This window comes from Leucoraja erinacea, chromosome 1, assembly GCF_028641065.1.
Source record: "Leucoraja erinacea ecotype New England chromosome 1, Leri_hhj_1, whole genome shotgun sequence".
Classification (NCBI taxonomy): Eukaryota; Metazoa; Chordata; class Chondrichthyes; order Rajiformes; family Rajidae; genus Leucoraja; species Leucoraja erinaceus.
In genome coordinates, this window is record NC_073377.1 from 157,739,627 (window position 1) to 157,761,010 (window position 21,384).

General features: G+C 43.0%; 1 protein-coding gene across 2 annotated transcripts in view; it reads left to right on the plus strand.

The window, feature by feature from the left end:
* arhgap10 (Rho GTPase activating protein 10) overlaps positions 1–21,384 on the plus strand; it is a 168,327-nt gene that overhangs the window by 130,540 nt on the left and 16,403 nt on the right. For both annotated transcript variants that reach the window (XM_055646520.1, XM_055646528.1), the window contains 2 exons: positions 9,200–9,353; positions 20,967–21,132. In XM_055646520.1, coding sequence (XP_055502495.1) covers positions 9,200–9,353; positions 20,967–21,132 — 320 coding nt within the window. The remainder of the gene's footprint in view (positions 1–9,199; positions 9,354–20,966; positions 21,133–21,384) is intronic.

Below are 21,384 nucleotides of genomic sequence, written 5' to 3' on the forward strand. Positions count from 1 at the left end.
GGCCCAGAATCGGATACAAGGTCTTTCTCCATAAGTATAATTTCTTCAGGATATTCTTAGGAGCTGATTGGACTTCACTACATTGTGTTAGTTTTGATTAGATACCAGGTTCTTCTTGACAATAATTTGCTATGCATTTTGAATTGCATTATGCATCCATTTATTCTGGTTCATGAATGTCATTATGTAACCCACAAGTCTTTTTTTAAATCTGTAAGACATGATTTCCCATGCACAAAACCATGAGGATTTGAGTATAGGAGCAGGGAGGTTCTACTGCAGTTGTACAGGGTCTTGGTGAGACCACACCTGGAGTATTGCGTGCAGTTTTGGTCTCCAAATCTGAGGAAGCACATTATTGCCATAGAGGGAGTGCAGAGAAGGTTCACCAGACTGATTCCTGGGATGTCAGGACTGTCTTATGAAGAAAGACTGGATAGACTTGGTTTATACTCTCTAGAATTTAGGAGATTGAGAGGGGATCTTATAGAAACTTACAAAATTCTTAAGGGGTTGGACAGGCTAGATGCAGGAAGATTGTTCCCGATGTTGGGTAAGTCCAGGACAAGGGGTCACAGCTTAAGGATAAGGGGGAAATCCTTTAAAACCGAGATGAGGAGAACTTTTTTCACACAGAGAGTGGTGAATCTCTGGAACTCTCTGCCACAGAGGGTAGTTGAGGCCAGTTCATTGGCTATATTTAAGAGGGAGTTAGATGTGGCCCTTGTGGCCAAGGGGATCAGAGGGTATGGAGAGAAGGCAGGTACGGGATACTGAGTTGGATGATCAGCCATGATCATATTGAATGGCGGTGCAGGCTCGAAGGGCCGAATGGCCTACTCCTGCACCTAATTTCTATGTTTCTATGATATACTTGCCCCAATGCAGTTAAATCCTCTCCACTAACTTTTTCACCAATCGTGTTAGGCTTACTGGCCTGTAGTTCCTTGGCTGGTCCATGCCGCTCTTCTTAAATAAAGACACAACATTAGCCACCCTCCAGTTGTCTGGTACCTCACCCCAGGGTTCTGAAAGAGGTGGCTTTAGTTTTTGTGTCGGCATTAGTAGTGATTACTGGAGTGAGGAGTGCTTTAGGCGATTGGGAAATGGCAATTATTACTCCGCTGTTCAAGAAGTAAGCGAAGCAGAAGAGTGCAAACTATAGGCCGATTAACTTGACTCCAGTGGTTGATAAGATTTTAAAGGATGAGGTTTACGAGTACATTGGAATGTGAGGGTCCTTGTTCACCAGTCGATGAAAGTAAGCATGCAGGTACAGCAGGCAGTGAAGAAAGCGAATGGCATGGTGGCTTTTATAACAAAGAGGAGTTGAGTATAGGAGCAAATGGGTCCTTCTGCAGTTGTATAGGACCCTAGTGAGACCACACCTGGAGTATTGTGTGCAGTTTTGGTCCCCTAATTTGAGGAATTACATTCTTGCTATTGAGGGAGCGCAGCGTAGGTTTACAAGGTTAATTCCTGGGATGGCGGGACTTTCATATGCTGAGAGAATGGAGCGGCTGGGCTTGTATACTCTGGCTTGGCGATCGTTTCGCCGAACACTTCCGCTCGGTCCGCATTAACCAACCTGATCTCCCTGTGGCTCAGCACTTCAACTCCCCCTCCCATTCCGAATCTGACCTTTCTGTCCTGGGCCTCCTCCATTGCCAGAGTGAGCACCACCCGAAACTGGAGGAGCAGCTCCTCATATTCCGCTTGGGCAGTCTGCATCCCGGTGGCCTGAACTTTGACTTCTCCAATTTCCAGTAGCCCTTGCTGTCCCCTCCCCTTCTCAGCTCTCCCTCAGCCCTCTGGCTCCTCCTCTTCCTTTCTTCTTCCAGTCCCCCCCCCCCCCCCCCGCCCCCCACCCCTGTCTGAAGAAGGGTTTTGGCCCGAAACGTTGCCTGTTTCCTTCGCTCCATAGATGCTGCTGCACCCGCTGAGTTTCACCAGCAATTTTGTCTACCTTTGTATACTCTGGAGTTTAGAAGGATGAGAGGGCATCTTATTGAAACATATAAGATTATTAAGGGTTTGGACACGCTAGAGGCAGGAAACATGTTCCCGATGTTGGGGGAGTCCAGAACCAGGGGCCACTGTTTAAGAATAAGAGGTAAGCCATTTAGAATGGAGACGAGGAAACACTTTTTCTCACAGAGAGTTGTGAGTCTGTGGAATTCTCTGCCTCAGAGGGTGGTGGAGGCTGGTTCTCTGGATACTTTCAAGAGAGAACTAGATAGAGCTCTTAAAGATAGCGGAGTCAGGGGATATGAGGAGAAGGCAGGAACGGGGTACTGATTGGGGATGATCGGCCATGATCATCCTGGGATGATCATGGTTGAATGGCGGTGCTGGCTCGAAGGGCCGAACCGCCTACTCCTGAACCTATTGTCTATTGAGTACTTAGATGCACAAGATAAAATAGGCCTAAGTCAGCATGGTTTTATGAAAGGGGCATCTTGTCTGACAAATCTGTTGGAATTCTTCGAGGAGGTTATTAGCAGGGTAGACAAAGGAGAGTCAGTGGACATTGTTTACCTGGATTTTCAGAAGGCCTTTGCTAAGGTGCTGCAGCAGAGAAGAAACTACATGGATAGCAAGTTGGCTGAATGGCAGAAGGCAAAGAGTGGCAATAAAGTGGACTTTTTCTTCTTGGCTGCCAGTGATTAGCGGTGTTCGCAGAGGTCGGTGCTGGGGCCGCTACTCTTCCTGTTGTATATCAACGATTTGGGCGAGGGGATTGAAGGCTTTGTGGCCAGGTTTGCAGAGGGGCAGGTAGTGTAGAGAAAGCAGGGACTGCAGCAGGACTTGGACAGGTTGGGAGAGTGGCAGAGATGTGGCAGATGGAATACAGCCTTGCAAAGTGTGGAGTCGTGCATTTTGGTAGTAGGAATGAAGGCATAAACTGTTTTCTTAATGGGGAGAAAATTCAGATATCAGAGGTGCAAAGGGATGGGAGTGATGGTACAGAACTCCCAAAAAGTTAACTTGCAAGTTGAATTGGTAGTAAAGAAGGCAAATGCAATGCTAGCATTTATTTGGAGAGGAGTATAATATAAAAACAGGGATGTAATGCTGAGGCTTTATAAGGCACAGGTTGGACCGCATTTGGAGTATTGGAGCAGTTTTGGACTCCGTATCTGAGGAAGGATGTGCCGGCATTGGAGGGGTCCAGAGGAGATTTACAAGAATGATCCCAGGGATGATTGACATATGATGACCGTTTGATAGCACTGGGTTTTTACTCGCTGTAGTTTAGAAGGATGAGGGGGCATCTCATTGAAGCTTAACGAATAGTGATAAGCTTGGATAGAGTGGATGTGGAAAGAATGTTTCCACTAGTGGAAGAGTCTTGGACCAGAGGCCACAGCCTCAGAATAAAAAGACATACCTTTAAAAAGGAGCTGAGGAAGGGGTTGAATCTGTGGAATTCATTACCACAGGCGGCTGTGGAGGCCACGTCAATGGATATTTTAAGGCAGAGATTGACATTCTTGATTAGTGCGGGTGTCAGGGGTTAAGGGGAGAAGGGAGGAGAATGGGGTTGAGAGGGAAAGATAGATTAGCCTATGGAATGGCCTAATTCTGCTCCTATAATTTTTTGAATTTATGAATGTGTTGGGAAACATGCCTTCCCTTTTGCTGTGGTTGAACATGTTCTCTCTCACATTTCCTCTGTTTCCCAGACTTCTGCTCACACCTCACATCCAAACAGAACAGAGATAGAGACAGAACTGCAGATGCTGGGAAAAATCGAAGGTAGACAAAAATGCTGGAGAAACTCAGCGGGTGAGGCAGCATTATGGAGTGAAGGAATAGGTGACGTTTCGGGTCGAGACCCTTCGTCACCTTTCACTACACCAGCCTCCATCCTTCGTGTTTCTGCCAGCTGCAACAAGATCCCATCACCAGCCACAGCTTCTCATTCCTGTTGCTTTCTGCTTGTCGAGGAAGTATTCCCTTTGTGGTCCACTCATCACTCCCTATCTGCACTCCACTTCCCTTCCCCCTGGCAACTATCCCTGCAACCACAGGATGTGTTACGCTTGTCCTTATACCACCTGCCTCACAACCATGCAGGAACCTAAATGGCCACACCATGTAAAGCACAGATTCACGCACAATCTTGTCTCCTCCAACCTGTGCTTCCAATTCCAAGGCTGCATCTATATTAACGCAACAAAGTGTAGTCTAGGCCAGTGGTTCTCAACCTTTTTTCAGTGATGTACCCCCTGTGAAATATTTTTTCAGCCAAGTGCCCCCTAACCAGCGGGATTTTTGCATGGATGCTACTTTTTAAATATATGTAGGCCTATATTTTAAAATCTCACGTACCCCCTGGAGTGCCTTCACGTACCCCCAGGGGTGCGCGTACCCCCATTTGAGAACCACTGGTCTAGGTGACCAACTTGTCTGCAGTTGCCATCCTGTGCTTCCAGTTAAATTTCAGTTCTCTTTTCCATTCCCTCATTGACCTGTCCATCATCACGGCCAGAATAAGGCCCAACAAAAACTCCTCAAACGGTTTTCATTGTCCCCTTTATCATCTTATCACAACACTGGCAACCATTGTGTTCCTGCTTATCACCTTAACCGTTACCTGCCTCCAGCCATCAGCTACCTGCCTGTACTTCTCAACTCCATCCTTGGCCACCTCTACCTGACTCCATATTCTATCATCCTTCACCCCTCCCAAGTCCATCAATCACCTCTCCCTTCTGTTTCACTGCTCACTTTCTCTACACTCGCTATTTTTCCCCACCGCTGACAGTCTTCATGCAAGGTTTTGATAACAAATGCTGACAATGCCTTTCCCCTCCTTCATAGAAACATAGAAAATAGGTGCAGGAGTAGGCCATTCGGCCCTTCGAGCCTGCACCGCCATTCAATATGATCATGCCTGATCATCCAACTCAGTATCCTGTTCCTGCCTTCTCTCCATACTCCCTGATCCCTTTAGCCACAAGGGCCACATCTAACTCCCTCTTAAATATAGCCAATGAACTGGCCTCAACTATCTTCTGCGGCAGAGAATTCCAGAGATTCACCACTCTCTGTGTGAAAAAGGTTTTCCTCATCTCGGTCCTAAAAGATTTCCCCCTTATCCTTAAACTGTGACCCCTTGTTGTGGACTTCCCCAACATCGGGAACAATCTTCCTGCATCAAGCCTGTCCAACCCCTTAAGAATTTTGTACGTTTCTATAAGATCCCCCCTCAATCTTCTAAATTCTAGCGAGTACAAACCGAGTCTATCCAGTCTTTCTTCATATGAAAGTCCTGACATCCCAGGAATCAGTCTGGTGAACCTTCTCTGTACTCCCTTTATGGCAAGAATATCTTTCCTCAGATTAGGAGACCAAAACTGTACGCAATATTCCAGGTGTGTCTCACCAAGACCCTGTACAACTGCAGTAGAACCTCCCTGCTCCTATACTCAAATCCTTTTGCTGTGAATGCTAACATACCATTCGCCTTCTTCACTGCCTACTGCACCTGCATGCCTACTTTTAATGACTGGTGTACCATGACACCCAGGTCTCATTGCATCTCCCCCTTACCTAATCGGCCACCATTCAGATAATAATCTACTTTCCTGTTTTTGCCACCAAAGTGGATAACCTCACATTTATCCACATTATACTGCAGCTGCCATGCATTTGCCCACTCACCCAGCCTATCCAAGTCACCTTGCAGCCTCCTAGCATCCTCCTCACAGCTAACACTGCCCCCCAGCTTCGTGTCATCCGCAAACTTGGAGATGTTGCATTCAATTCCCTCGTCCAAATCATTAATATATATCGTAAATAGCTGGGATCCCAGAACTGAGCCTTGCGGTACCCCACTAGTCACTGCCTGCCAATCTGAAATGGACCCGTTTACTCCTACTCTTTGCTTCCTGTCTGCCAACCAGTTCTCTATCCACATCAATACTGAACCCCCAATACCGTGTGCTTTAAGTTTGTATACTAATCTCTTATGTGGGACCTTGTCGAAAGCCTTCTGAAAGTCCAGATATAACACATCCACTGGTTCTCCCTTATCCACTCTACTGGTTACATCCTCGAAAAATTCTATAAGATTCGTCAGACATGATTTACCCTTCATAAATCCATGCTGACTTTGTCCAATGATTTCACCACTTTCCAAATGTGCTGCTATCCCATCTTTAATAACTGATTCTAGCAGTTTCCCCACTACCTGACGTTAGACTAACTGGTCTGTAACTCCCCGTTTTCTCTCTCCCTCCCTTCTTAAAAAGTGGTGTTACATTAGCTACCCTCCAATCCTCAGGAACTACTCAGATGCTGCTCAGCCCATGATTTCTCCAGTAGCTTGTTTGTTGCTGCAATGATTCCAGCAGCTGCAGACTCAACCTGGTTAGCAATTTGGAGATTGAGACGGGGTCACTAGATGTGGTTATGTAGTTAGATTCTAATAAAATTATTCCATTAGTTTGTATTAGGATGGTTTTATGTATGTTTGTCTGGATCAGTCCTGTGCTTGTATGTAACAGGATCCATCCTGTCACTGATAAGGACAGTAAGTCAACCCAAAGTCTAGACTTGTTTTGTTTGCGAGTGCTCTCACTGAAAAGTTCCCTTCTGTACACAAATTAGAAGATGGAGTGTAACAAGTCCACCCAAAGATCTCCTTTGCCCATATAGCAAATATAATTATAATATTTGCACATGGGTAAAAACTGCAACGTGAAGGAAACTCATGCAGTTAAGAAGAGAATTGTACACATGCACCACCTGTGATCAGAATAGAACTGAGGCAGCTGCACTCACCATTGTGCAACTTCACTATTTTTTTTCCCCTAAGTGCAATAACTATTGAGAATTAGAATTTTGAGTAAAATTTAAATTTATTTTGGGTGCGAAAAATTATACATCAAAATAATTATGGTTCCATTTGTGTTTTTTTGTGAAATTTGCACAGAGATTGTGTGGCTAACTGAATATCCTTCACAAACGTCCCATATGTAACATTACCCTATAGAATAATACAAAAATTACTTCATCACTGTAAGGGCTCTAAGTAGAGAAGTTGGGTTGTAACGTTGCACAATATGTTTGCTAAGGCCACATTGAGTATTGTATTCAGTTTTGATCACACAGCCACAGGACTTCAGGGACTGAGTTATAGGGAGAGTTTGGGCAGGATAGGACTTTATTCCTTGGAGTGTAGGAGATTGAGGGGTGATCTTATCGAGATGTGTAAAATCCTGTGGGGCATAGATCGGGTAAATGCACAGTCTTTTTCTTAGGGTGTGGAATCAACAACTAGAGGGCATAAGTTTAAGGTGACGGGGGAAAAAAATTAATAGGATCCTGAGGAGCAACTATTTCACACACAGGATGGTGAGTATATGGAACAAGTTGCCTGAGAAAGTAGTCAAGATGGATACAGTAACAACATTTAAAAGACATTTTAAATGTATAGTGATGGGAAGGTTTTATATGGATATGGGTTAAACATGGGTGAAAGAGACTAGTGTAGATGGGTGCCATGGTTGGCTACATGGACGAGTTGGGTCGAGGGACTAGGTTTGGTCCTGTTGACTCTAACTCTCCAAAGTAGCTATTTTGGTATTAACCTGTTTCCAGTCTAGTTTAGTTTAGAGATACAGCACAAAAACAGACCCATCGAGTCTGCACCAACCAGTGATCCCTGCACATTAACACTACCCTACAGACACTAGGGACAATTTACATTCATACCGAGCCAATTAACCTGCAAACCTGTACGTCTTTGGAGTGTGGGAGGAAACCGAAGATCTGGGAGAAAACCCAGGCGGTCGCGGGGAGAACGTACAAACTGCGTACAGACAGCACCCGTAGTCGGATTCAAACCCAGATCTCTGGTGCTGAAAGCGCTGCAAGGCGGCAACTCTACCGCTGTACCAGCCCTTGATGGTTGATGATTGATGAAGTTTTATCTTTATACCAGTAGGTGTCACCCTCAAATAGAATTACATATTGGGAAGCTGCCTTGGATTTTGAACTGTTCAAGAAGGAACTGCAGATGCTGGAAAATCGAAGCTACACAAAAATGCTGGAGAAACTCAGCGGGTGCAGCAGCATCTATGGAGTGAAGGAAATGGGTAACGTTTCGGGCCGAAACCGGAGTCTGAAGAAGGGTTTCGGCCCGAAACTTTACCCATTTCCTTCGCTCCAGAGATGCTGCTGCACCCGCTGAGTTTCTCCAGCATTTTTGTGTACCTTGGATTTTTAACTGTTGGGAGTGGACTGCTTGCTGTTTGATATTAGAATAATGATTGTACCGTTTTATTTATATGTTAGACTTTTTATGGAAATGCCTTTTAGTTAATCATGCCTTTAGCTGCTTTGAACACATGTTGGTTTAAGGATTTGTAGATTGAACCCGATAGCATTTGTGACTGAATACCAGTAGCTTGATTGTAGTAATTTACAATGAATAGTCTCTGTGTTTAAAAGCTATCTTATAATGTGTAAAATTCTCGTCCATTATGTGCTGCAAATTACATTAATTACCTTTTTGTCCACTCGGGTGCTTCAGAATTTAAATTAATAACAATTTCACAAATCCAAACACGTACACTATGAGCATCCAGTTAATGAAGAATGCACATAATCAGCTCAGTAAGTTTGTGATCATTAGTTCCTCATATGGTTTACATTGTTTATTTGTTTACATGACATTCTCTCTCTCTCTCTCTCTCTCTCTCTCTGTCTCGTCTCTGTCTCTCTGTCTCTCTGTCTCTCTGTCTCTCTGTCTCTCTCTGTCTCTCTGTCTCTCTGTCTCTCTGCCTCTCTGCCTCTCTGTGTCTCTTCTCTGTTATCTGTGTCTCGTTGTTTTTGGCATATCTTTCATTCTTTACCTCTCTACCTCATCGCCTATATCTCTCGCTTCCCTTATCGCTAACCAGTCTGAAGAAGAGTCTCGACCCGAAATGTCACTCATTCCTTCCCTCCAGAGATGCTGCCAGTCCAGCTGAGTTACTCCAGCTTTTTGTGTCTATCTCCCTATGTACTGTTCAACTTGGAATATCATTCAGGTCTATCGAAGTGCAATACATTTTTGATTTTGAAGATTTGTCAAGCTTCATTTTCCGAATCTGTTTACTTCTTTAGGAATTGTTATGCAAAATCCCATTATTTGGTGAGCGAACATAGAGGGCTATAAATAAAATCGACACCTTGTGATTTTCAGATATTTGGAACGGTTCCAGATGCCAGTGTGGGTCAGTCAGAGACTTGCATAACACTATCCTCAAATAGACTGACCAGAAGGATGACACAAGGCGCACGCCATTCAAGATCAAGGCCCATAGCCGTATATAATTTTTCGGCAGACGCAGAAAAAGGTAGGAATCAATTCATCGTTAAACTGTAATCTTATTTCATCGTTGGAGACACATGCCTATGAACTTAGGGGTTGTGATTTGGAAAAAAAAAAGAGAAGTATAACATAGCAAAGATGAGTGGGAAGCCAGAGGGTTGGGACATTTTTAAAGAACAACAGACAAGGACAGGCAGGACAAATCAAAATAGGACGTACATGGTAAATGGTAGGGAATTGAAGAATACAGTTTGACAGAGGGATCTGGGAATAACCGTGCATAGTTCCTTGAAGGTGGAATCTCATATAGATAGGGTGGTAAAGAAAGCTTTTGGTATGCTAGCCTTTATAAATCAGAGCATTGAGTATAGAAGCTGGGATGTAATGTTAAAATTGTACATGGCATTGGTGAGACCAAATCTGGACTATGGTGTACAATTTTGGTTGCCCAATTATAGGAAGGATGTCAACAAAATAGAGAGAGTACAGAGGAGATTTACTAGAATGTTGCCTGGTTTTCAACAACTAAGTTACAGAGAAAGGTTGAATAAGTTAGGTCTTTATTCTCTGGAGCGCAGAAGGTTAAGGGGGGACTTGATAGATAGTCTTTAAAATGATGAGAGGGATAGACAGAGTTGATGTGGACAAGCTTTTCCGTGGACAAGCTTTTCCCTTTGAGAATAGGGAAGATTCAAACAAGAGGACATGACTTCAGAATTAAGGGACAGAAGTTTAGGGGTAACATGAGGGGGAACTTCTTTACTCAGAGAGTGGTAGCGGTGTGGAATGAGCTTCCAGTGGAAGTGGTGGAGGCAGGTTCGTTGGTATCATTTAAAAATAAATTGGATGGGCATATGGATGAGAAGAGAATGGAGGGTTATGGTATGAGTGCAGGCAGGTGGGACTAAGGGAAAAAAGTTGTTCGGTACGGACTTGTAGGACCGAGATGGCCTGTTTCCGTGCTGTAATTGTTATATGGTTATATGGTTAGAAGCTAACTAAAAAGGCAATACAGGGAGAAAAGATGAGGTACGAAGGTAAACTAGCCAAGAATATAAAGGAGGATAGTAAAAACTTCTTTAGGTATGTGAAGAAGAAAAATGACTGAAATAGGTGAATTTATTATGGCGAACAAGGAAATGGCAGACAAGTTGAACAGGTGCCTTCTTTAGTGAATACGGATCCAACATTCTCCCTGATGTACTAGTGACCAGAGGATCTAGGGTGACGGAGGGACTGAAGGAAATCCACATTAGGCAGGAAATGGTGTTGGGTAGACTGATGGGACTGAAGGCTGATAAATCCCCAGTGCCTGATGGTCTGCATACCAGGCTACTTAAGGAAATGGCTCTAGAAATTGTGGACGCATTGTTGATCATTTTCCAATGTTCTATAGATTCCGGATCAGTTCCTGTGGATTGGAGGGTAGCTAATGTTATCCCACTTTTTAAGAAAGGCGGGAGAGAGAAAATAGGGAATTGTAGACCAGTTAGCCTGACATCGGTGGTGGGGAAGATGCTGGAGTCAATTATAAAAGATTAAATATTGGCACATTTGGATAGCAGTAACAGGATCGGTCCGACTCAGCATGGATTTACGAATGGGAAATCATGCTTGACTAATCTTCTTGAATTTTTTGAGGATGTATCTAGGGAAATGGCAAGGGAGAGCCAGTGGATGTAGTGTACCTGGACTTTCAGAAAGGCCCCTCATAGGAGATTAATGGGCAAAATTAGAGCACATGGTATTGGGGTAGGGTACTGACATGGTTAGAAAATTGGTTGGCAGACAGGAAGCAAAGAGTAGGAATTAACAGGTCCCTTTCAGAATGGCAGGCAGTGACTAGTGGGGTACCACAAGGCTCGGTGCTGGGACTGCAGCTATTTACAATATACATCAATGATTTAGATGAAGGGATTCAAAGTAACATTAGCAAATTTGCAGTTGACACAAAGCTGGGTGGCAGTGTGAACTGTGAGGAGGATGCAGGGTGACTTGGACAGGTTGGGTGAGTGGGTAGATGCATGGCAGATGCAGTTTAATGTGGATAAATGTGAGGTGGCAAAAACAGGAAGGCAGATTATTTTCTGAATGGTGCCAAGTTGGGAAAAGGGGAAGTACAACGGGATCTGGGGGTCCTTGTTCACCAGTCAATGAAAGTAAGCATGCAGGTGCAGCAGGCAGTGAAGAAAGCGAATGGCATAGATATAGATATGCCATTTATTGTCACTATACATGTACAGTGAAACTGAAAGCTGCTCGTACTCAGTGCATACATACAATTTAGCACAAAAAACAAGAAACAGAAAAAACAAAAAACAGAAGGGAGATGGGGGGGGGGGGGGAATAGGTGCACAAATTCTGCGGCGCCACATACATATATACATATATACAGATGGAAGTCCGTGTTGGACGGTGTAGTCAGTGCATGTGTGAATTTGAATTTATAGTAGTTATAATTCTCGGAAAGCAACTATTCCTGAGTCTGTTTGTCCTGGATTTGATGCACCTATAGCGCCTTCCAGAGGGCAGCAGGTCGAACAGTCCAAACGCAGGATGGGAGCTGTCTTTGATGATCTTCTTTGCCCTGCTAAGGCAGCGGGAGGTGTAGATGTCCATCAGGGAGGGGAGAGGGCAGCCAATGATCCTCTGCGCTGTCCTGGTTACCCTCTGAAGCCTCTCCCTGTCTGCCATGGTGCAGCTTCCATACCATGCTGTAATGCAGTATGTCAGCAGGCTCTCGATGGATGAGCGGTAGAAGGTCAGCAGCAGGTTAGAGTCCAGGTTGTGCTTCCTGAGGACCCTCAGGAAGTGCAGCCGCTGCTGAGCCTTCTTGATGACCGCTGTCGTGTTGTCCGTCCAGGAGATGTCAGCAGCGATATGGACGCCGAGAAACCGGAAGGTGTTGACCCTCTCCACACACTCGCCGTTGATGTGTAGGGGGGCTAAGTCGGTGCTGTGCCTCCTGAAGTCGACAATGAGCTCTTTGTTATGTTGGCCTTTATAACAAGAGGAGTAGAGTATAGGAGCAAAGAGGTCCTGCAGTTGTACAGGGCCCTTGTGAGACCACACCTGGAGTATTGTGTGTAGATTTGGTCTCCAAATTTGAGGAAGGACATTCTTGCAATTGAGGGAGTGTAGCATAGATTCACAAGGTTAATTCCCGGGATGGCAAGACTGTCATATGTTGATAGAATGGAGCGGCTGGGCTTGTATACTCAGGAATTTAGAAGGATGAGAGGGGTTCTTATTGAAACATATAAGATTATTAAGGGTTTGGACACGCAAGAGACAGGAAACATGGTCCCGATGTAGGGGGAGTCCAGAGGGCCACTGTTTAAGAATAAGGGGTAAGCCATTTAGAACAGAGATGAGGAAAAACATTTTCACACAGAGAGCTGTGAATCTGTGTTATTCTCTGCCTCAGTAGGCAGTGGAGAACCATCCTCTGGATGCTTTCAAGAGAGAGTTAGATAGAGCTCTTAAAAGATAGCGGAGTCATGGGATATGGGGAGAAGGCAGGAACGGGGTACTGATTGTGAGTGATCAGCCATGATCACTGAATGGCGGTGCTGGCTCGAAGGGCCGAATGTCCTTCTCCTACACCTATTGTCTATTGAAAAACGAATTTATTTTGTAATTCCCTCCTTGCATTCCAATGTAGTCGTACTTTTTTCATATTCAGCAAACTGTATTGAGGCAATTCTTAACCCTCCACCTGTGGCACTGAGCCATGGGGAGGTGAAGGTGAAGTTCATAGCGTAAATAGGGCCCTCTCAGTGATGGACAGCAACTGACTTTTCACTCCGTGAAGATTGTCCAGTCTGAGAAGGTTTTGCTTGTTGCTTATATGCGTTAATTTTAGCAGTTTAATGTTTATGAACGGGGATGTTATTGAGGATCCCTGTGGTTTATTACTTAATATCTAAGCAGCCTTTGAAAAGAAAGTAGTTTAGGAGTGTCAGTCTGAGATTGAATTGGGACTCTCTCTTGACAACTTGCTTCACTGTATACTGCCCTAACTCTGACCCTTACTCAATCATGTTGCTTTCTCAAACAACAACTCTTGAGGTTATGCGGGTTAAGATACAGTTTCTACTTGGTTTCGTGCTTTGAGGTGTTGATTTCTCTGAGGTTTTCACATTTCCAATTGTACTTAATAAAAACCTGTCATCATCTGGACTAAATTTGGCTATGGTTCTTGTTTAGCAATTGATGTGTAGCAGACTGAAAATATCACTATTAAGCACGAAAAGGAAATCTGCTAGACAAACTCGGCAAGTCGGGAAATCTGGATGAAGGGTCTTGACCATAAACATCAACTGACCATTTTCCTCCACAGATACTGCCTGGCTTGCTGAGTTCCAGCAGAAATTCTCCTTTCCGTGCTCCACTTTCCAGTATCAGCAGTCTCTTGTGCATCCTACTATCACCTTTAAATTATTCTGATGACATCAATGAAACTGAATTTCATAAGCTGAGTAAAACATGCAGCTACTGCATTAAAGCATGCTTAACAGTGAGTTATGGGAAGCAGCTTTAGAGATGAATTGACCTTTGAGCAGCTGTCGATGTAAAAAAAAGATATAAATGCTTCATTTGTTTTAAAATGGGGTTTTAAGTTTCTAATCTGAAAAGAAAAGGCAAAGCCTGCAATATCTGTTCATCATCCATAAAATATAATTCACAATACATGTGATAAAAGGCTTGAAAGACTATATAACTCTTGGAAACTGGTAGTTGAAATTATGCTGAATTATTCTTCAGCAAAATTATTTGAGGTATTAACAAGGTAGAAAGTGTTATAATTATGAAATTACATAATGATATTGGTCCTTGGCTGGGTTTAGCTGTGAGTAAGATATTCTAATGTACTGAGGAACAGGCATACAACAGGGTTCAGAAGCAAACAATGAATTGGAGAAATATAGGTCATGCACAGGGGCGGACCTATCAGTCAAATAAAACTTGCCACTACAAATAAGTAGGCACAAGGTACAGCACCTGCTGGATACAAGCAAAAAAGACACCTTCTGCTGGAGTAACTTAGTGGGTCAGGCACCCATCTCTGAAAGGCACGGCTAGGCGACACTTCAGGTTGGGACCCTTCTTCAGACTAATTATAGTAGGGGAGAAAGCTGAGAAAAGAGATGGGGGTGGGACAAGGCTTGGCAAGTGATAGGTGGATAGGCACAAAATGCTAGAGTAACTCAGTGGGTCAGGCAGCATCTCTGGAGAGGAATAGGCTATGTTTTGGGTCAAGACCCTACATCATACTGAGAATCATGGGAGAGGGTATGGATTTTGCAAAATAAGTAGGAAGGAATTGTAGATGCTGGGAGATTTTGCAGTGGAGCTGCCTCCTCTCCCCTAATGGGCCTGTCCCACTTAGGCGACTTTTTAGGTGAGTGCAGGGGACTCTGCGCTCGCCACATGTTCACTGATGGTTTCTGGTGAGTCTCTTTCATGGTCGCGAGGAGTTCCAGCATTATGGGAACTAGTCGCGGCCTCAGTATGGTCACTGCAAAATTTTCAATGTTAAAAAACTGGTCGCCATGGAGAAAATTGATAATCCTGTAGTGGTAGGTGTATTTGTAGTGGGGTCCCCATGTAGTTATGAGTAGTCGTAGGTAGTTTTAGTTAATCGCCTTTGCTTACCGGTCATTTTCATTGGCTCATTGGGGAAAAGAAACGCAGGTAGGAGTTTTCAGAACCAAGGATAACCGACCGGTTATGCTAAATGTCCGCCGAACTTCACAGCCGTGTATCTCTGGCTTATTAAAAGTTGTCTGGCTTCTTAAAAGTTGTCTCCACTCCTTCCTCCCTGTCCCCCCCCCCCCTTTTAAAGGACGTACCGTACACTGTGTTAGCCATCTGAATTACAGTGCCAACCTTCCTGTTTATCGTGGTGTGTGTCTGTATCACCTTGGCTTTGTACCGTGTGAATTTCATACAGCGCTCGCCTGCTTGCCCTGGCCCCCGCTGTGTGTATGTATGTGTGTGTGTGTGTGTGTGTGTGCGTGCGTGTGCGCGCCCCATTTTATCGGGCGACTGCCGGCAACTTGACAGTCGCTGGCAGTCTGCTGAAAAATCGCCTAAGTGGGACAGGCCCATTGCGCTCAGTCTGAAGCAGGGTCTCGACCCCAAATGTCACCTATTCCTTTTCTCCACAAATGTTCCCTGACCCATTGAATTACTCCAGCATTTTGTGTCTATCTTTGGTGTAAACCAGTACCTACAGTTCCTTCCTTCACTAGTGATAGGTGGATACAGGTGAAGGAGAGTTTTATTGGCAGGTACACAAAAAAGCTGGAGAAACTCAGCGTGTGCAGCAGCATCTATGGAGCGAAGGAAATGGGCAACGTTTCGGGCCAAAACTTATTGGCAGATGACTGGACAAAGGCTAGAATTGAAATGAAGAGAGGCTGTGAGATAAGGAGAGAAGAGGAGTAATTGTGTATTGTAAATGGGTGCTAATCCATTTTATAACAATGGCAGCCCTTCACCCTAATTTGCAGGTAAGAGGGACCAGTAGGTGATTTCTACACAATATGTTCTCTGTGGGTAGCAGAGCTAAATCTGTTTGGCCTACATGTGAGAAACTTGCTTTGTTTATTAGCAGGCAGGTGGAACCTCAGTATAATGATTCATGCAAAATATTGCAAAATATTGCATCTTCCTATAGTGTCCAACCCCTTTGTCCAGCAGACTGAACCTTTTGGGATTGAGCTTCAACCTGAAGATCCCTGAACAAATTTGAAAGTTACTATAAATGCAACATTTGGAAAAACATTTCACAATCCACTAGACTTATTAATGAATGAAGCAGCCATTAAGTAAGAGATGGCATTTAGAACCCTCAAAAAAAAAATTGTTGATTACCCAGTCATGTGGTGCATCCGCAGCTTTAAATTAACAATTTGGAGATTATAGTTAATTTTCTAATCACAGATTTTTGCCCAAACCAATCACATTTGTACTATCGGGATTGACTTCATGTGTTCCTAAAACTAAAGTGTTTTTTTTTCCAGAACTGTTCAAAATACATTCAAAGAGTCTTAATGGGAACAGCCTAGTCAGGAACAGTGTGTTCCTTTTTAGAATCTCATTTCTACTAAATAAATGTTCTCCAGGGAGTGAATGGTGAAGCAATTGTTCTCTTTGGATTCATTAAGCACGATGCCCATTAATTGATCATGTGTCCATCGGCCTCGCGCACGAATAAATCTTGTGATACTTCTGATGCCTCGTAAGTTAAGGCTTTAAGTAGCATTCATCCTCAACCTGTGATGAATTTTCTATTTAGATATGAAATTGGGGGGGAAATATCAAAACATCGCTCATCTGAAACAAAATTCAGAAAATGCTGGAAACAAGAATATATTGATCAGAAAATCATTAAAGAAAAATCACAAGCTGTTCCGCTCATTTCATATTTGCTAATCAAAATTAAAATGCTGAGCATCATATAATCCCATACCCTAGCCATAGGTCTGCAGTCCTGTAAGTCCTGGCTTCATAGGTACATATCCAGATACTCTTTAAAGGTGATGAACTTTTCTGCCTCTGCCACTTTTACAGGAAGTGAGTTCTAGTCTCCTCCCATTCTCTGATTGAAAAACAAGTTTCTCCTCCAATTCTGCGTCCAGTCATTTCAGAGCTATGTGCTTAGTTTTTAATTATTCATTTAAGAGAAATAATTCCTACCTCTTTGCAATGTCCAGGCCTCTCATTCATCTCAATTGCAAAACACAAAGTGTTGGAGTAACTCAGCAGTTCACGCAGGGTATCTGTGAAAGGAATGGATAGTCGATATTTTGTGTCGGGACCCATCTTCAGACTTGAAAGCTGGAAAAGAGAGGTGGGCAAAGAGTGGTTCCTGATAGGCGGGTAGAGGTGAGGGGGCTTTTTGATTGGCACGTGCGTGGAATAAGTGTCAAGAGCTTGAGATGAAACGTCGACACGAGAGACTCGGATAAGGAGTGAAGTGGACTAATTGAAGGGATATAGATGGAGGTACAGGGAAAGAGGGGCGGGTTGTGAGAGAAATGGGTGCACACTGGGGTGGCATAGAGGAAATGTGTCTTATCTCCCTGTGGCTCCCTGCATGTCAATTGGATCTTTTCTCAACCTCTTCTATTTCAAAGATCACTATTCTAGTTTATTCCGTCTTTCCTCATAGCTGCAATTTCCAGTCCATACAACATACTCCAAAGTGTCCGCTCCATCATTAAAGGTGTTGCGGCCTGTACCTATTCCTCAAATAGTGATCTAATTATGATTGTGCATATTTCTAACAAAACCGTCCCTCTCTTTTATTCTCTTGTCTAATAGGCAAGAACATTACATTTTCCTTAACCTTCTATCTTTAAGTATCAGCGAATGTACTTGGTATTAGTAATGGCTGCAAACTCTTCGATAGTTGTTAAAAATCAATCTGGTTCAACAATCCCCACAGAAGAGGAATTCTGCCATTTTAACCCAATCTAAGCTAATCCCCTTCTCAATAACCAGGAATGTTAAACTGCTACATTTATCCCTCTTTTAACTTGTTCGTCCTTCAGTGATAGCTCAAGCATCGTGCTTCTTTGTGCCTAAATGTACCCTTTAGCTCTTTTGATGTCTTCATTAAACTCCTTACATTTAGTTGTATGCTACTGAGCACGACAGGCTCCTCTTTAATATCTTTTTTTAATCTTATTTTCTCAGCTCTCCAAACTCTTTAACTAACTATCCATCTTCCATTTTTTCTCAGCTTTTGTTTTTCTAATTAAGTTATCGTTACCCCATCAAGCTAGTTTTCCCCTCCTTAACTCGCAAACCAGCCTAAGAGGATGTTGGTTTCTGCCCTGGACTCCATCGATCCCAACTTTCCAAAGAAATTAAAGCCATCATTTCCTCAGTGGTCTTATTTCTGTGTACATGGCATTTGGAATTAAGTAGAAATTACTAACGTTATAGTGCTGCTGCTTAACCGTTTCAAATCTACTGGCAGTTCTTTGACTTGCAGGTGAAGATGCCAAAAGGATTTATTTTGAATTATTTGTAGCAATAATTCTACTAAACCCTGAGCATAAGGGAAGGGAGGGGGAGTCAGCCGAGCATACCTACGTCTGATCACTGTCCAGAAAATGCTGGCATACTCGACATGTTCCTGCAGCAACTATGTGCAGGAAAACTGATTTTCAGATCAGTGATATGTCACGAAAGTTCCAGAATAACAGCATTTCCAGTTTTCTTTTTGATTTTTGACATTATTGGAAAAGTGAATATGAAAAATTGTGTTGAGAACATTATCACCTGGTCTTTGTTGAGCTCCGTACTTGCTTAGACTCGAAGTCGAATTGGATGCTATAGTGGGTTCAATGGGCACTGAACCAGGAATTAATGACTGGAGGTTCGTGTGAAAAAAAAAATATGGCAGGAAGTAGCATTTCAAAGCACCCAGAGTTGTGGATCTCCATGTAAATACATGAATGTTTGGTTGCAGTCCTTAATTGATACATGAAATGAAACCGTGGCAGAGTAATTTCATTTTGATGTGTCCCTATGTGTTTCATGATTTTTCTTTTTGCCCCAAATTCAAGTGCTATTGTAAAGATAAAGTGATGGAAATATAGCTCTGTCAACATTAAATTCAATTTGGTGCGTAAAAACTAAATAAATGATGGCATCAAACAAGCCAAACAATCTGAAGAAGGGTCTCGACACGAAACATCACCCATTCCTTCTCTCCAGAGATGCAGCCTGTCCCGCTGAGTTACTCCAGGATTTTGTGTCTATCTTTGGTTTAAACCAGAATCTGCAGTTCCTTCCTAAGTCTTTATTTTTTTTGTTGTTTCTAACTTTGTAGAATTTCTTGTTTTGGAAGTTATGAGGTTATCCGGACCCAATTCCACTGTGAAGGTTTCTGCAGTGCCAAAATTGTTGTATTTTAATGACCCCGATCTTATCGAATTCAGATGCCAGTTATTCCACTGAACATTGTAAGGATGGAAATATTCATTAAAAAAAAGAGTTGACAGTTTCAAGTCCACAATTTTTTTTTCAGAACTAAGAAAGAGAAAAACTAACTAAAACCTAACTTCCACAGATGATGCCTGACCTGATTGTTGCCAACAATTTTCTGTTTTTATGTCAGATTTGTAACATCTGTAATTTGCTGAGGTTTATTCATTTTAAAGAGTTAGCAGATTTAATGGAGTTTCATTTTTTCCCAAAGCTTTTTATGCTAGATCTACATTCCTTCTGTTGCCACAGAGTTCAACTGTGTTTATTGGATATTTAAGCAAGAAGGGAGAGTGAAAACATGGAGCTATTAATCTTTTAACCTAGCGGCATTAGAACCAAACAGTCATAATGACTAACGGGTGTAATAGCAGAACACCTCAAAGAACAACAGGATTCAGCAGTTATCATTTGATTTTTTGACGGAACTATCATACTTGACTAATCTACTGGTGGAATAAATATGGGAAAGTCAAAAGATCTGCTTTATTTAGATTTTCAGAAGGCTTTGGATAAGGTCCCACTGAGAAGGTGGATCAACAATGGTAGAGCACATGAACTCGGGGATAATATAATGACATGCATGGAGAATTAATTGTCAGACAGAAAGTAGAGTGTGAATATATCGATCTTTCTCAGTTAGTCAATCTATGACTATGGGACACTTCCGGTTTTGAAGCTGGGGCCCCATTTCCACAATTTATACTGTGCCCGGGGGTCTAAATGTAAAATGTCCACATTTGTTGTCCATACATAACTGAGTGAGATTATGAGTAGTGAGGAGGATGTAAAAAAGCTTTAAGGGTGTGTAGTTAGTACAAATGAATAAGACCATGGCTGAGTTGTATTTATGGGAGGTGGTCTTGGAGGGGAGGATGCTCCTCAAACTACAGAGCATCCTGGACAATACAGCTCACCCCCTCCATGACACACTGGTCAACCTGAGGAGTACCTTCAGCAACAGACTGGTTCCACCAAGATGCAGGACAGAACGCCACAGGAGATCCTTCTTCTCTGTGGCTATCAAACTGTACAACTCCTCCCCCTTCTGTCGTGGGGTAGACTGAGACTGACTCCCCTCCCCAATCTTTGCACATCCTCCAAGCCTTTCCACTCGTCACTCTAATTTCACGTATTTTGTGTTTTTTTATGACTGTTGGCAGATCAATTTCCCTCCTGGAATAAATAAAGTTCTATCGTATCGTCACCTAAACTCTCCACTTATAATAAAGCCATAAAAATCACAACATTCTGAAATGGCTCAACAGTTTGAATTTCGGGTAGATTCTTCTCCTAGGTGAGGAGTTGAGAACCAATTGATCACAGTTTCAGAGTAAGAGGTAAGAAGGGAGATGAGGAGAAATGTCTTCATCTAGATGATGAATCTTTTGAAGTCTCTGCCACAGAGGACAGTGAAGGTTTAGTCATTGAGTTAATTCAAAACTGAGACTGATAGATTTTTCGGGATATTAACAAAATCAATGGAAATAAGGACAGTGCAGGAAAATGGTTCTGAGGTCGATGATCAACCATGATCTTGAATGCCAGAGCTTGATGGACTATTCCACTCCTGTTTCTAGTAATCCTTTGAGAATTTCCTGTGTTTGTTACATACATTTATTTTCTTTAGGTGAAAATCCCAATAGCATGACAGATGATACTCCAAGTGGAAGCATGGAATCTATTTCTTCCCATTCCTCAGTTACTACAACATCTTCCAACTCCAACAGCCCACCAGAGCAAGCCAGGAATCATGTTCGTGCAAGCATTGTTCACGCCACAGATGGCACGTCCCCGTAAGTTGCATTTTAAATTTATCAAATGGAAGTTTTATAAAATTATTTTCATAGTTGAACTGGCGGTTGTGTGTCATGAATATTGTGTGCCATCCACAGCCTCATGTCTGAATGTTACACGGCCATTGCTGCATGCCGAAGTGTTGCAGATAGATGTGAGCAAACATTACCACTTCAGAAATTCAAAAAAGAAATTACAGGAGAGATAGAGTTAGATGATGACCTTTCATCAGAAATGGGCATGTAGAAATG